Here is a 15,337-nt window from a genome sequence, read left to right as displayed (position 1 = left end):
GCGTTTAAAAAAATAAAAGAGTTATAATTGAGGCTATATCTCCGAAGTGATTGCACTTGCAAGAGACCCCTAAGCATAATCCCAAACAGAAAAAAAAAAGATAATAATAAGAGTACAGCTCCAAAAAGATATATAATTCAAATGACAAACAGGATAAGTTGTGATTGACGATGCACGCAACATGTTGTCATGGCGACGGTGTGACGCTTTGGTTGGCAGTGTTTGAGGAAGCTGGCGTGACATTTATCAACTTAGAGAACATTTAAGGTCAGACTGCGTCCAATTGTGTGAACTTAAAATATATTTGAAGTTGTTTTTTGTTCTTTAAATGGCATTTAGTTAAATCTCACTGCGCTTCCAGCTTTTCCTGTCTGCTTGTTAACGTTGATGTTGCTGCTAGCGTTAGCAATAGCCTAGCTTTGTTGGGGGTCTATCTATCTATCTTCAACTTTTATTTGTGCTACTTTAGTTTTTTACAAGCCGTGAAGTGATGTAGGCCTATTATTTACTCTTTGAATTAAAAAAAGGGACTTTCGCAAAAAAAAAAATCAAACTTTACAAAACATTGTATGATCATTGAAATGCCATTCTTTGTTTAAATAGATCAAACTAGACATACTCATTTCTGTATAAACAGACAGATAGACAGATGTTATTTATTATTTCCAAACTGGGGTATTGTGGTTTACAGCAGCAGGTTGTCAGAGCTTCTCTTGAGTTTCTCTCAAATACATTTTGATGATCATAGTTACATCTGTCAAATGATCTCAGTGCTTCTTCCACCAATCTGTTCCCAGGATTTCCATGTGTAGCACAAATCATTACCCCAGCCCTGACTCAGAAATGGTCGGAGCTGGCAAAACAGAAACAACAAGAAAGCAAACACCCACTTTGGAACTGTCCAGTGCAGCACAGGTACAGATTGAGAGTCATTGATTAATTATTGACCTTTTAATGACCGATATTTGAAAAAAATAAAAAATGTGTATTGTTTTTAATACATGTTCAAACGGCTGATGTAACTTTTTCTTCTCCATCTGACAGCTCCCTGAGAGTTCAAATTGCCTGTCATGCTCCGAAGACGGCAGGTACCTCAGTATGGGTCACTCTCGGGGCTTGTCTGTGTGGTGTGCGACCTCTTTTGTCTGTGTGGCAGAGTGGCTGCAGGACAGCCTGGAAATCATGTGTATTCAAATAATCAGAATGGCTGAAGCAGTCTATCTGCTCGGCACAGTTGATGATATGGGTGAGTATAAGACCAGTGATTAAACAATATCAGGGTGATATTGTTTTATTTGTACAATCCTGCTTAGTCAGGAACTATTTCTGTCCTGACCTGAGATAGTAACACCTATGAATTAGCAGGTATAGAGGTTAAAAGAGGAACCCACAGGAGGTTCTCAGAAAGTGGTGAAAGATGGAGAAACATATCTTCATCATACCTAAACTGCTATTATCTCACACTGCAGGTGTGGCCAGAATTTTTGAATTTCATTCTGAAGCTGTTCACCTTGTCAGTGTTGTTAACCACATGGTGAGTATATTTAATGTAATTTATTGAGAAATAACTCAGGTTGTATTTGTCCAACAAGATCTTGAATGTGTAACAAAAAATGCAAACAGAAATCTTAACACTACTTCCAACACATGGAAGACTGAGTTTATCTGTAGTTAAAAATTGTATTTCAGAATTTGCAGAATTAAAAATGATGTGTTTATTGATTGGATTGTATTTTCATTTAATATAATTTACGATATTTATTCAACAAATTAAAAATAACCGATTCACAAACTCTTTCTCGTCAGGAAAATGTGAACAAAAGGAGGATTTGCTTGGCCCTTGAACTGTCTGAAGGGGGAGATTATGGAGCTGCAGCAATGAGCTGTAAATAAGAACGATTACTCTCTGTTTTGTCCATTTTCATTATATCGTTTAAACTACGGATTATCAATTTAAATGTAGAATGATGTGAATTGCTTACTTCCTATTAGGCAAGGGTGATGTTTGGCTGGAGGTTTATCATCTCCCCCTAGAAGCATGGCTGAAGGAGTTAGAGAGGACACAATCACAGGTATTGTACTAACTTAAACTTCTGGACGAGTTACTCACAGCTAGGTTGTTTTTCACCTTGAAATGATGTGAACACAAGGTTAGGAGTAAGGAACAAGAGTCATAATGGTACAAATAACGCACAGGCTTGGACTTAATGGAGACCTGATGAAGAGCACTTTACTTGAATCATGTTGCGATCCTGTTGTCGGTCTTTTTGTTTTCTTCAGGCCGTGTGCTCATCTAGACTAACCACTTTTTCATTTTCTCTTCTTGCTCGAGATGGCTAGGAAAGATATGGGTTAGGGGAATCAGAGTTTTGGTTAGAATATTTGCAGTTTTACCTACTGCCAGATAATACTATATACTGTACATCATTAGATTTTAAATGCAATCAATGTATTTAGTTGGAAACTTTAAGGCAATTGTTGTTTTTAAATCCTCAGGACCCGTCTGAACATGTGGATGCTGAATGGTCTCACTTTTCAGTGGTGCTCAAAATCAGACCAGCAGGTATAGTTTATCAAGGCAAAAATGTATCCCGACTTTATAAAGTTAAACAACAGGAATCCATATTTTGTGTGTATGCACATGTGTATAGTGTGTGTTTGAAGTTGAAAGTATTGGTTTATGAGCAGGGTGTGTGTGTGTTCCTGTATTAACAGTAATTCAGTGTGTTAATACATTCTTTATCCTCTAGTTTAATTGCCTACCTGTCCTGAAAGTTTATACAGTTTTTGCTGTTGTTGATATAAGCATATTTGTGTTGTTCACAGGGACAACATTGCATGAACCACTTAAGGATATGAAGACGACAGATTTCTTCACACACTGTTGTTCTCTAGACGTAGAATCCAGCAGCAGTTGTCAAAGGTAAGATGAGTTTTTTTGTCAAAAGTACAAACAGTATTCTATGGCTTAGCTGCTTTAACATACAGTAAAATAGTTTGAGTATGTATTTTGATTTATTTGTATCTTTGTCTTAATACATCCTCATTTTGAAATCAAAGTATGTTCTTGGTAATATTGCCTGTTTATTCTGTAGATCATGAAACATAAATGCAGGTGTTTAGCTCTCTTCTTGTCTCATTTTAGCCTTATACATCTTTTTCAGGCTTTGCACCCACCATTTCCTTCTGCCTTGTGGTCAGCTTCCTGGTGACAGTAAAAAAAAGTTTCAGCCAGGTATGTGATGGAGGAGAAACACGGTTTTTGTGTTTTATAATAACATTGGGCAAAATTGTAGGGCGCAGAATTTAGCTGATAATATATGGCTTTGTTATCCCAGTATTTATTCAGTCCCTTATTAGGGCATTTTGAAGTACTCCTACTACTGCTATATAAATGTCACCTTTAATCTCTGACCCTACAGCAGGATTGCCTGTTGCTGTCTGTGTGTGGTGGAGTGGCAGCCATAATCTACTTCAGTATTCACTGCACAAAGTTCCAAAGAACAAACCAGGTACTTAATGTATTTGTTCAAACATGGATCTGATGCATTTTCACATTCACACCTTCGAAAAGAGGTTGCTTGTTCTTAGAGGGAACCTATTTTGTATTTTTAGGGTTTAGAAGTTAGAGTTAAAAAGTTACAAAACATTAGGCATACATGTATAAAACTAAACCCTTTAGTCATGAAGTTCAGCGATACACCTATCCACCTGCCCAGTCTGTAAAGGAAGTGTTTCCACTACTCTGATCAAAATGATTCAAGCTTCAGACGGTGTTCATGGATATTACAAGTGCTGCTGAAGTATCTGCATATATGTTTTCTGATACAGGCTGATGAGGAAACTGAAAAAAAAGCAGTTATTCAGTCTTTGAAGAAGAAATGGTGGCTTCATAACGTATATCATGCAAAGCAAAAAAAAAAAAAAAAAAACATTTTTTTAACTGTTCCTTTGTAACACATTTGAAATGTGAACACCTTTCTTTTCGAAGCAGATGTGGAACCAATACCAGATGTGATATTGCCAAATGCAAAGGAAATCCTCTGCTCTGCTGTTAGTAGATGCACCCAATACATAGTTGTTGGGCTTGAGGGTGCCATGGTGTATGTCTGGGACAGACAATCTGGTAAGAAAACCTGAAAGTGGGGTCTCCCTTTAAGTTTATGTCATCTGAGGCCAAACTAGTTTAGTTACAGCAATGCAGCTTATTAGTTTTCTCTGAAGGTTATTAGTTTTCTCTGAATTTAAAAGTCTTAAAGCTGTTATTAATGAATCTTACTGACATACCTTAACTTTGAGCAGTAGCTTTTGGTGGCAAATACTCACATTCTCTGGAGTAAACCAAATCCAAAACCAAAACACAAGGCCATCATATGCATTTCTGAGTATATCTGCAGTTCAAAACAACGTAAACACAAACACAGTCGTGCATATTTCTTCAAAGGGGAGGTATTCCCTCTCATTGTGTGAGTGAGAGAGTGACAAGCTAGGCTATCTTGTCGCTTGTTCGAGTTTTGAAAAACAAACCAGATTACTTCTCTGTCTGACATTTCCTTTTGTGTCCCTCAGGGTTGCCTTTATCTGTAGTCTTGGTATCAGCAGCAGACAGCGCCTTCTTCAGAGTGCAATTAGTCAATTACTGGCCTGAGTCTGCTGATGATTTGCAGATGTTTACAGCAAAGGTCCATCTTTTGGTGCTGTGTAAAAGTGGAGCTATTTATAGCGTCACAACAGGGCGAGGAACACAATCTTGCACAATGCAGCTCACTGAAAGGTTACCTGGGTTTTATATGTTACCATATTTAATAGAGGCATATTTTAATTAAATATAATCAAGTTTTACACCCAAAACAACTCATTATTTCCTCTTTCTACACAGATCTAAGGACAGCAAGGACCTGCCAACTGTCATCGCATCAGTGCCATTCCTGCACAGCTTGGTAGAAACAATCAAACTGAATTAACAACATTTTTACAGCACATGTATGAAACAATCACAGTTAGATCATTCTGAATTCTTCTGGTCCCACTGTCTTTTTTTCCTGTCCTAAACTAGTCGCTTATGGTGCAAAGAAATGGAAAAATGTTCCTCCAAGATGTCATCAACCAAACTACAGTGTGCTACCTGATTCCTCCTGCATCTCATCTGTTCACTACACCATGCAAGCCTGTTTATGCTCTGAGTGCCAAACATAAAACTCTCCTCATACAAGGTGAACCTAAAGCACAATGTTTCTTTTATAAAAGTATGACCTTTAGTCGATTTAAACCCATATGGATATGAATGCAAACACATTGCATCCAGAGAGCTGTATCTAAAGGCTTTCATCTCTTTTGCAGGAGACCAGGACCCCAGCTGCAGTGCACTCTCTGAAGGAGGAAACCAGAGTCAGCTTTTCATCTTCCAATTTGGAGAGATTGACATCACAAAGAAGTATATTGTTCCTCTTCCAGACCCTCCACAACAACAAACGGTTTGCTGTGTCAACCTGGAGGAAAGCTGCAACCTCTACCTGGAGCAAAGGTAGAGATAAAGAAACTCTACTTCCTCTACAAAGTCATTGTGTTCTTTGAGTAACAGACATTACCAGTATACAGTATATCTGGAAACTCTGCATATGTGAGGTCTAATTATTTTTTTGCAGATTTACATTCTAATTAGGTCAGATAATATTGGCTTGATGTCCCAAGCAGAACACAAACACTCCATATCTACAGTATGTGTTTGCATGTGTTTCCATGTGTAGAGCACAGTCTGTGGATGAAAGAAACAACGCTGTAACACAGACATGGACGCAGCTACAGGAAACTGCAGTCACCCTACAGCAGCAAGACGGCAGCGCTACAGCCAGCTGAGGAACTGCAGCAGATGATTTTTTTTTTGCACAGAGATAATATTGTATGTTGTATCTGTGTGCATGTTTAGTGTACTTTGCCATGGGAATCTTGTAATCCCTACCATTCTACTGCACCATTTCTCCTTCACATAGACAGAGATGTCATTTTCATGTGTGAGAGAATATAAAGAGGTGCTTTACCTTATCTTCTTATTTTTTTACTAAATTACAAATGAAGAGAAAACCATTAACCTGGAGTGTTTGCATTATCGGTAGAAATAAATAAACAAATGTCGTTTTGAAGACAGATTTCAGCTTCTGAAATATTTCTGAGAAATTCTATTTTCAGGTTTCCAATAAAACATGGATGATGTTCTTTTTAGCATAGCATTCTGTCCACTAACTTATGGTAAGATAAGTGTGCTATCCTGTTCTTTTCTGTTACTGTCTGGCTTTGACAACATGTCAAGTCAATCAATGCTGTCCATGTTCAAACAATTCATTCAGCACTGTCCAGTACTAACATATATCATCAAATATACATTCATATACATTAACCATTGATGTGGCAATGAATGGCTTAGATATTGCAAACAAGCAATCTTTTTTATTATATTTTCTTCTTTAAGTAATGAGCACAGTACACAATGGGAGAATTCAGTCAAATGTATTAAACCATTTCTTAATTTAAGTTCTTACTATGATATTTAGAATAAGCAGTAAATGCCAGGGTAACTGGATTAATAAAGGTTGCAAAACGATATCCAGTTTTGCGAATTGAAAAGGAGAATTTATTTTTAATAGCTGCCAGTTTATTCTCATTTCATATCTCACACAGTTTTATGTGACGTTACATCACAAAGAAGATTTTATGTCCAAACTGTATTTGCTTTTGAGATGAAATCTCACTGATTGGTTCTGCGATGCTGATTGAATAGTCAGAACATTTTTTACTCGTGTTGAATTACAGATGAACATTTTTTAATATCCGGTGCTGCTGGGCAATCTCTGATATGTATTTTTCAAGATGAGTATATTCAGTCTGTCTGTGACTGGGCTGTTTTTAGTCATGGCACATTAGCTTTTGGTTGCCTTTGGGGTCCTTTAATGTTTCATATGTCATGTTTGTGATATCAGAAGATAAAAAAAAAAAATCTAGGACAGGGTGCAGAGAGTGTCCTTAGAGTGCTTTTTAAAAGCATCCTTAATGAAAAATTTAAGCATTCGTAGAAAAAACACATTTTGGGCTCACTGGTAAATTGAAGGTTAAACCAGTCTCAGGTCAATGATACAGTTTAATGGTGATTGTTTAAATTATACACATATGTAATATCTATTTACAGATTCTACTTAGAAATGTAGGATTCGTACACAGGGGTCGTGATTTTCAGCATGTGAGGTATTCAGGTTTGCGTTTGTGGTACACTTTTAGTCCGAGATGTATTGACCAATAACGTATCAGCAGGCTTTAGTGTGTACAGGTTAAGTGGTCCATGTGGACAACAATAAACAGGTGGAATGGTTTCTGTGCTGATGACAAACTAGTTCCAATGAACAGTGTTTTTACAATTATTTATTTGTCTCTGCAAAAGAATACTGGTCTAAAAGTGTAGGTAACAATGAAAAGAGGACAAATTTAAACTTGAGCCACAAATCTGCTTGACGCTGTGTTTTTAAAGCCAATCAGTGTTTAGATTCCCTGACTACCTGAAACGCATCAGAAATGATCCCACATTTTAAAAATGTTTTTCTTCTCCTGAAGACAAGCCTGACAAAGCCCAACTTTTTACTTTTATGTGATATGTTATAAGCATGATTATAGCCCACCCCAGCAGACGCAGGTTTTCGGGACCCTAAGTGTGTCTTAGTGAACGCCAATCAAGACCACATCTGGGCAACATTATTTTCTATATTTCTGCTAAATGAATAATGTCCACCCCGATGGACTGATGGAGTCTGCAGATCTATATCTAACAGAGAGCAAACCAAACAGAAATGTACAGCTGTTTGGATCATTTGGCATCCCCACAATGCTCACCACAGACAAATGTATTTGTTGTGTTGCATCATTTGTATCCTGTCTGCACAATCTTTTTTTCTATTTCTATCAAATGAAAATGATACTGATAGAGATTTTAATAAGAGAGTGAAAGCCTCATTAGAATCTCTATAAAGCTTCTCTGAGGATGAATGCCAAGAGGCAACAAGTCATCGAGATGAAAGCCCAGCTGCTCTATTCAAAGATTTTGGCATGTGTTCCTGTCAATACCAGATGAGTGTTTCGTAGAAAATCGAGTCAGTGAAAACAATCCAGCAACAGTTTGTTTAATTAAACAGAACACTTTTCATGAAGAGGACCCTTCACTGTTCATACTGATGATGGCTTTGCAGGGTTACATGCTAAACTCACTCAACATTTCATTTCCCTGTCACATGTTTATGTGCTTTAGGAAGTTGCTTCTGAAAAAATTCACTGGGGGAAAAACTTTACCATCACATGTAAAAAAAAAACATTGATCTCAACTTTAAAGCCACTTTTGGAGTATATTTTCCCCTCCCAGAGACATTTCACTCTTTTGATTTCTCACTGAATAAATCGACCCCAGACAAAATAGCAACCCTGACGGATACAGGAAGTCCTCCTGAAGGAGGTCAACCATGAAAGAGTGCTTTGTTCACTTGAATTGTAAGATATAAGAGTAAGAGAAAAAAAGATGACAAAATAATGGATATAATGAGAATGTTTTTCCACAGTCATTGAAGTCAGGACCATTTGCCTGCTTAGTATCTATCTTGATATAACATTTAGGTAGAGTTAATGCTTGAAAAAAAAACATGAAGAAAAGGTTAATGAGGATGATTCTAGGGAATGGATTCGTTTTCTTATCTCTGTTTTAAATTATTATGACGTGTAACCACAGTGACCTAGGAAACCTTCCAGCTTCAAGAAGTCAAATAATTAAATACTTTTTCCATCTAAAGTATTTATTTTGTTATATGTGTTCTGCAAATCCTCCTCTTATTTGAGGCTAATCAGATGAGATGATAATACAGAACATGTATTACTTTTTTTACCCGTTCTTAGTTGTAAGCAATCAAAGAAAAATGTTGTTAAGCTGGAGAATGATGAAAATAATGCCTTATATTAATTTGTCACAAGGGTATGAAAGGGCATTTCTATTCAGGCTCTGAATCATCACGTATTAGAGGAAGCTCTCTCCTCAGGGATCCTCTGGTCACACGTCACTAAAGAAACAGCATTACGTTAGCTGGAGAGATTGACACAAAAGCTGCGCAACTTAAAATTGCATACAAACTTACTAATGCATTCTAAATCCTGTGGGCGACAGCGAAGCTTCTTATGTTGTAGTAGTGTCCTCTTTGTTATGTTTTTTTGACCCACCACCACCTTCAATGGAAAACTCATTTTAGTAATTTCCAACCTTTGGAACTGAATTCAAGCCTTTGTCTTTGATACAAAAACATTTTACAAATATGAGCCTTAATCAAAGACAATATTCTAGAAATACAATGACCAAACACATCAGATGAAAGGAATTTGTAATTTATTTCAAGGATAGCCCCTTGAGATGCATCATCTCATTTTCAAGGGAGTCCTTACAAAACATAAATGAATCATCATAATACAAAATCATAATAAAAGGTAAATCCGAAACATAATACCAAACATTTAAACACAGAGACACCCACACCACAAACACACACACACTCACATTCACTCACACTTAATGCTCCCCCAAGCCTAGCCACCCACCAACCAGCCAGTATTACACAATCAGAAAAAATCTGAAGAGGGAAAAAAATAAATAAATAAATATATATATATATATATATATATATATATATATATAATAATAATAATAATTAAAAAAAAAAAAAAGATAGTTCAACAGTGAATCAATCTGAATAAATAAAACAACTTACAACAGTCATAAATATAAATCAGAGAGTTCTTGTCTGTACTCCTACATAATGCTCTCAAGGCTGGACTGGTTTGGATCTCTCTCTGCTTCATTATTTGCTGTTAAAAAGCTGCTTCTTGGTGATGAGGACTCTCTGTTGCTTTGGTTGTCACTGGACAACAAGAACCTCTCTTGACTGACAGTCCTCACCTCATTTTTCATTGGCAAAGAGTTGGCAGCGCAGGAGAAAGATTCAGTTACAACCGTGTTATTATCCAGCTCTGTCGCTGTGGTGGCGTTGCAGAAATACCTCCGGAACCCCTTTCTGAAGTGAATGGTGAAAAGGCCATAGATGATGGGGTCTAGGCAGGCGTTGACAAGCCCAAAAATAAACAGGATGTGTGTGAGTGAGTGGGAAACCTTCCCCTCCAGGTCGTCTGGAAAGAACCAGTACCACAGGCCCAGCAGGTAGTACGGAGTCCAGCAGATAATGAAGGACGAGACGATCACAATACTCATTTTGAGAGTCCTCATCCGTGCTCTAGGGATGTTATTCTTTGACCGCCGCAGATGAACTTCATTGGTGGGCACTGTGAGCAGAACACATGACAGAAATCAAATATTTTAAGCATATTAAAAGACTTGTGTGTATTTATTTTCTGTTTAGACAGATTTCCATCCGACCTGATTAATAGGTTGGTCTACACTTAAACCATAATATGGCTGGTTTAAAATGATGAATGCACGATGTGAAGGCATTTTCATAAACATCAAGGATGGCTGCTACTTACTTGGAATGTTCTAAAGGAGCTAACGTGTCATTGATTAACAAAGTGGACATCAGTTCATGTTCCATATAAATTAAAAGTTATTATAATAATGTTGTGCAAATAGTCTGTAAAATGTTGAAATAAAAGTAATATGAAATGCATGTTTGTGAAGTTAGCTAACCTAGCAGCCTAATGCTATGTCACACTTTTCTTTACTCTCAGTAGCAGTATAGTTTTCCATGGAAATCAAAAACAAATGAATGATGACTGACTTCCCTGACAAATTTCTACCAAATGAAACTAAAGTTTTTTCCAGTTCTCTTTGAACATACAGTTGTCCTTTCTCAGTCGTTTGGAGATCTCAAAGAAGATCCTGGTGTAACAGGTGATCATGATGACCAATGGGAGCAAGAACAGGCAGGAAAAGGTGAACATGTTGTAGGCTGTTTCATGCCAGTGAGTGACAAAACTTCCTCGTGTGGTGCATTGAGTGAAGTCCTCGGGATGGATGATGGTCACATTGTGAAACAGGAATATCTGAGCAGGAAAAGGAACAATAATTAGACATGGTCATCAAAAGTGTTTGTGATAATATCTAATGTCTAGTTGAAAATTAAAAAATGTCTGTACCACATGTTACTTTTTTTGGCTTCTCACTATCAAATGATCAAAGATAACCCCTCTATGGTTTAGTTTCTGTGGACACATTACTAGTTTCTTTGTTTGTCCAGGTTCGGGCTTGTTTATTGACTGCTTCAAACTAAATATGAACAAAATTATGTCAACAGATATTTTGAAAGAAATAAACTACTGACCATGATTCATGTAATGACAACAAAAAGTACATATTGGCAAAACACTTCAATAGCTTTTGTTCGTTAATTTCAGAGTGATGATGTGAGGAAAATTGGCAGCCTGACATTTTGTCAAAGGCCTTTGTGTAAAGAATTCATCATGAGACAGTTTAGAAAGTGGGCATGATCCCTGTGCATGGGACAACGACCATCTTTTGAACAGCCTTTCATAAAATCACGTTTCTTCTTTTGTCAAATGTAAATCAGTGCTGACCTCTGGTCTGTGTCTGGAGCTGTGACATCTGACCTCACCTGAGGGACTGACAGCAGAACACTCATGCCCCACGCCACAGTCAGCATGACTCTGTTCCTGGTTTTGGCCTTGTTGATAGCCAGAGGGTCAAGGATGGCTGACTGCCTATCCAGACTGATCACCACGGTGACAAAGGCGCAGGAGTACATCGCCTGCAGCTTCAGAAACATCAGCAGCCTGCAGGCAAAGTCCCCTGCCAGCCACTGGACTGTGATGTTCCACACGGCATCCACCGGCATGACGATGAAGGTCACCAGCAGGTCAGCCATTGTCAGGTTCATAATCAGCACCCTGACGTGAGATTTTCTCTTCCCATCGCTGTGAGCTGCCCACAGAACAGCCAAGTTACAAAAGGCTGAAACACCACAGAGCATGCATGTGATGATGACCCTGACCTTGGCTGCTGTGGTGAAAGTGGGCAGCTGCAGGGCGCCGCCCCCAGCTGTCCAGTTGGACGGAGGTGTGGAGAAGTTGCAGCTGGCATTCGGCTGGTGGTCTGTGGTCAGATGATACATGGTGGCTGCAGAGTCACACAGAGAGGTGTTCATCTTCTAAGGCATTCTGCTCATCCAGCATGAAGATCAGCACTGAGAGGAGAAAGAAGAGGGACACACGAGACAGGGATGAGTCAGAGGCCGTGAAGTGGGAGGAAATTACAAAAACACATTTCTGAGAGAAATGCAAACACTCAAGGAATGGACAATGTAGGAGCTTATCAAGAGGAAGTAATAAGGATGAAGGATGCAAAGTAAATGGAGTTTTCTTTCTTATTTGTTACAAGCTAAAATAAATTAAGATGATAACAAAAAATGTATTAATCAACAACATTTTATCTATGTAATTATCCCAGATGTATGTGGCTTTGGACAAAAGCATCTGCTCAATGGAAATGTTAGATTGTCACACCTCTTTATTTGTTGTGGGAGATGAAGCCAAAACTTTGAACAATGATTTTGTTTTCTGAATTTTCTGAACAAGAAAATGTGATTTTGTTTGTACTTAATGAATCTGTTTCATTAAATGATGGTCGGCAGCCTCTGTCATATCAGGTTGTAATGAAGTGTGTCTGCACCTGCACAGCTGACTTTCACTGACATTACAGCAGCTGGTTCTAAGTGTGGTGCATGAGATTGATTTATATTCAGGCTTTTTGATCATAAAGGTGAAAAACAAATCAGAATCATTGATGTTAGTTCTGTTTCATTTATTACTGTGTATTTCATTGTTGTGTTTATTTATATCATTGATAAGTTTGATAGGACTTAACTTTATTATTAATATTATTGTTTAATCATCTGATCTAGATGAGGTTAGATGTTTACTTTTTTCTTCAGCTGCTATTATCCCAGACAATATGGACCCGTTGATACCTAAGATAACTTGTTTGACAGATAAAATATGATAAAAACATTTTCTTGCTATGCATAGATGAACAATCTAAACCAGTTCACGTGCTCAGCAGACCACATTTTATAACAGCAGAACCTGCAATGAGATGAATGGAATAGTTTGATATTCACATCTGCAAAATAATACAATAAAAAAGCTTAATTGAGGTGTGTATTGAGCAACGTTTTAATCCCACCTTTTGACACAACTTTAAACCAAATTAAAACGCCACATTCATGTTCCCATTTGTGTTAACTCTGAATTCTGAGATCGTCTCGTGAGGAAACAAAACAAACTTACCTCCAAGTGCAAAAGAGAGAGCTGTGCGTTTAGCCTTTTACGCACGTGCTGGACTCCAAACAAATTCCAGTAAGAAGGGAGCTTGGTCGCTGATAGTGTCCGCTTGTATTCAACAAATAGACTGCTGTTTGGCTCTGCAGGGCAGCAGGTTACAGCTGTCCGGCTCCTCTGCCATCCAGCGCGTCCAGTGCGTCTCAGCCGCTCCACCGTCATCCATATAGCACTGCCGTAACATACACCCTGGGGTGTGGTCTGATCTCATGTTCACTTACGTCAGTGACTCCAATGCTAAATAAAAAAGATTTGGCATACCAAATTTTGCCAGAGGACTTCCAGGTAAAGGCTAATAATGAATCGTCACCAGACGTCACAACTACCAAAAACGAAATATTAAAAAGTCATATCTCACTCTGGCTACCTGTACAACAGTGGGTAGTGAAGAGAGACACACTCTCACTGTGAGAGAGGTTTTTCTGTAGTTCTCTCAATCAACACAATATATGGATCACATCTTGACAAAGAAAATGAACTAATTAGTGGCAGTTTCACAGATGCACCCCAGACTTCAAAGATCTGAACCAATCCACACTAGTTCTTGAAATGATTGCAGGACTGGAAATGTCAGAAGAAGATTTTTTTTAATATTATTTGAAGGGAGTTGCTAGAGATTCATGTTAAAAATAAATCTTAAAGCAAAGCATCTTGAAAAACGTTTCATATGCAGTATCACTTTTAATTTCTTCCTCTGTAAAAGCTGCTTGTTAGTTTTTTAAGTTTGTTGTCACACACTGAATTTCTTTTCTGTACTTTTTGCAGACAGTGTTAGAGATAAATGAAAAAAAATATAGGAAATTGATAGCAAAGGGTGCACTGACAGTGGAATTAGTGTATATCAAGGTCAAGGTTAAGGTTTCTGTATTCGTCTCCTCGGGTGAAATTTATCTCGGATAATGGGAAATTGCTGATATATGTTTCATGTTGATGTGTACAGTGAGGGGAGGGGGACTTGAAGAAGAAGAAGAAGAAGAAGAGATGCCTGAAACACTTGACTCAAATGCCACAACAAGTTTTAATTAATCAAAATCACAACATTTCGACCAGAGGTGTTCTTCAGGTGATAATTTTGGACCTCTGGTCAAAACGTTGTGATTTTGATGACTCAAAGTTTTTTGTGGCATTCGAGCAAGTGATGTGCGTTTTACTACCCACTTTCTCGATCACTTAAGTCACGATTAATCATGATTAATGAGGTGAGACCCAGGCAGCTGAGACTCAAAGCTGCTTGGAAAACAAACAAAAAAATCCCCTTTGACCCTGAGAAACAGGTCTTGAAGCAACAGTAAGAGTCAGATGACCAAACTGATTCTGAAGATTATTCAGAAAACTTTGAGGTGCAGGGCAGCAGGCCTATAGATAAACTTGTCACGATCGGTGCTCATCTGAGGGACATTCTGGATTTATTCAGAGAAATGAGACAACATTTAGGAAATGTATTCATCCGTTTTTTAGAAGATCAATATCAGTGCAAATGGTAATTTCTTAGGAAACATGTCAGGTTCTGGCATGTTTTTCACAGTTAGGTTTCTCTGGCTGTGGTTAGCCCTTTGACAGTGATCATGTTTTCCCCTATTTTTTCTAATTAATTGGTGGACAGATTTAATTCATTTCATATGTTTACCTGGACTATGTTTCCATGGCGATGACTCCCTGAAAGCCGAACACACGAAGGTCATGGCAGTGAGGGGAGGTGACGGGGGAAATCAAAGCAGTCCCCGAACATCTCACGTCACATTTCTGCTACTTATCCATTTTAATTAAAAGAAATTACTGCAAAAGGGGAAAGAGTGAGTGCTGGCAGGATACAATTAAATGATCAAAAACCCCTCAGGATTCATTGTAGCTGTGTGGAAGGGAACCTAAGTGAGGGAACATTAACGGTTGAGTGAGGGTGATGAATTAAATCTGTCGTCTTTTTCCGACATTAATGTCAGGTTGAATTCTTGTTTCCTTC

At 38.0% G+C, this 15,337-nt stretch overlaps 2 protein-coding genes across 2 annotated transcripts; one reads left to right on the top strand and one right to left on the bottom strand.

Moving 5' to 3' along the window:
* The first annotated feature begins 198 nt into the window (after positions 1 to 198).
* Positions 199 to 7,629, top strand: wdr93 (WD repeat domain 93). Its single transcript, XM_061046363.1, has 16 exons — positions 199 to 267; positions 798 to 915; positions 1,045 to 1,246; positions 1,470 to 1,534; positions 1,807 to 1,885; positions 1,993 to 2,072; positions 2,497 to 2,563; positions 2,827 to 2,923; positions 3,165 to 3,235; positions 3,423 to 3,512; positions 3,995 to 4,126; positions 4,570 to 4,774; positions 4,880 to 4,940; positions 5,057 to 5,213; positions 5,341 to 5,524; positions 5,748 to 7,629. Exons 2-16 carry the CDS (start codon positions 805 to 807, stop codon positions 5,854 to 5,856), a joined length of 1,710 nt encoding a protein of 569 aa, XP_060902346.1. The 5' UTR covers positions 199 to 267; positions 798 to 804; the 3' UTR covers positions 5,857 to 7,629.
* Positions 7,630 to 9,734: 2,105 nt separating this feature from the next.
* On the bottom strand, positions 9,735 to 13,523 carry LOC132975635 (putative gonadotropin-releasing hormone II receptor). Its single transcript, XM_061040336.1, has 4 exons — positions 13,327 to 13,523; positions 11,637 to 12,224; positions 10,863 to 11,067; positions 9,735 to 10,350 (listed from the first exon to the last, which is right to left on the bottom strand). The coding sequence occupies exons 2-4, from the start codon at positions 12,183 to 12,185 to the stop codon at positions 9,824 to 9,826; spliced, it is 1,281 nt and encodes a 426-aa protein (XP_060896319.1). The 5' UTR covers positions 12,186 to 12,224; positions 13,327 to 13,523; the 3' UTR covers positions 9,735 to 9,823.
* Between the last annotated feature and the right edge of the window lie 1,814 nt (positions 13,524 to 15,337).

Source organism: Labrus mixtus, chromosome 1 (assembly GCF_963584025.1).
Source record: "Labrus mixtus chromosome 1, fLabMix1.1, whole genome shotgun sequence".
NCBI classification, from domain to species: Eukaryota; Metazoa; Chordata; class Actinopteri; order Labriformes; family Labridae; genus Labrus; species Labrus mixtus.
This window is presented reverse-complemented; position numbering and strand designations above follow the sequence as displayed.

What these genes read in the sequence shown, in the direction of transcription:
- LOC132975635 (XM_061040336.1), bottom strand. Translation starts at nt 12,185, where the DNA reads ATGAACACCTCTCTGTGTGACTCTGCAGCCACCATGTATCATCTGACC. An exon ending in TTCTGCTGTCAGTCCCTCAG is followed by an intron (nt 11,068 to 11,636) that starts GTGAGGTCAGAT and finishes TTTCCTGCTCAG; the next exon opens with ATATTCCTGTTTCACAATGT. An exon ending in ACGACTGAGAAAGGACAACT is followed by an intron (nt 10,351 to 10,862) that starts GTATGTTCAAAG and finishes TTCTGCTCACAG; the next exon opens with TGCCCACCAATGAAGTTCAT.
- wdr93 (XM_061046363.1), top strand. Translation starts at nt 805, where the DNA reads ATGTGTAGCACAAATCATTACCCCAGCCCTGACTCAGAAATGGTCGGA. An exon ending in TCCAGCAGCAGTTGTCAAAG is followed by an intron (nt 2,924 to 3,164) that starts GTAAGATGAGTT and finishes CATCTTTTTCAG; the next exon opens with GCTTTGCACCCACCATTTCC. An exon ending in AGTTCCAAAGAACAAACCAG is followed by an intron (nt 3,513 to 3,994) that starts GTACTTAATGTA and finishes TTTTCGAAGCAG; the next exon opens with ATGTGGAACCAATACCAGAT.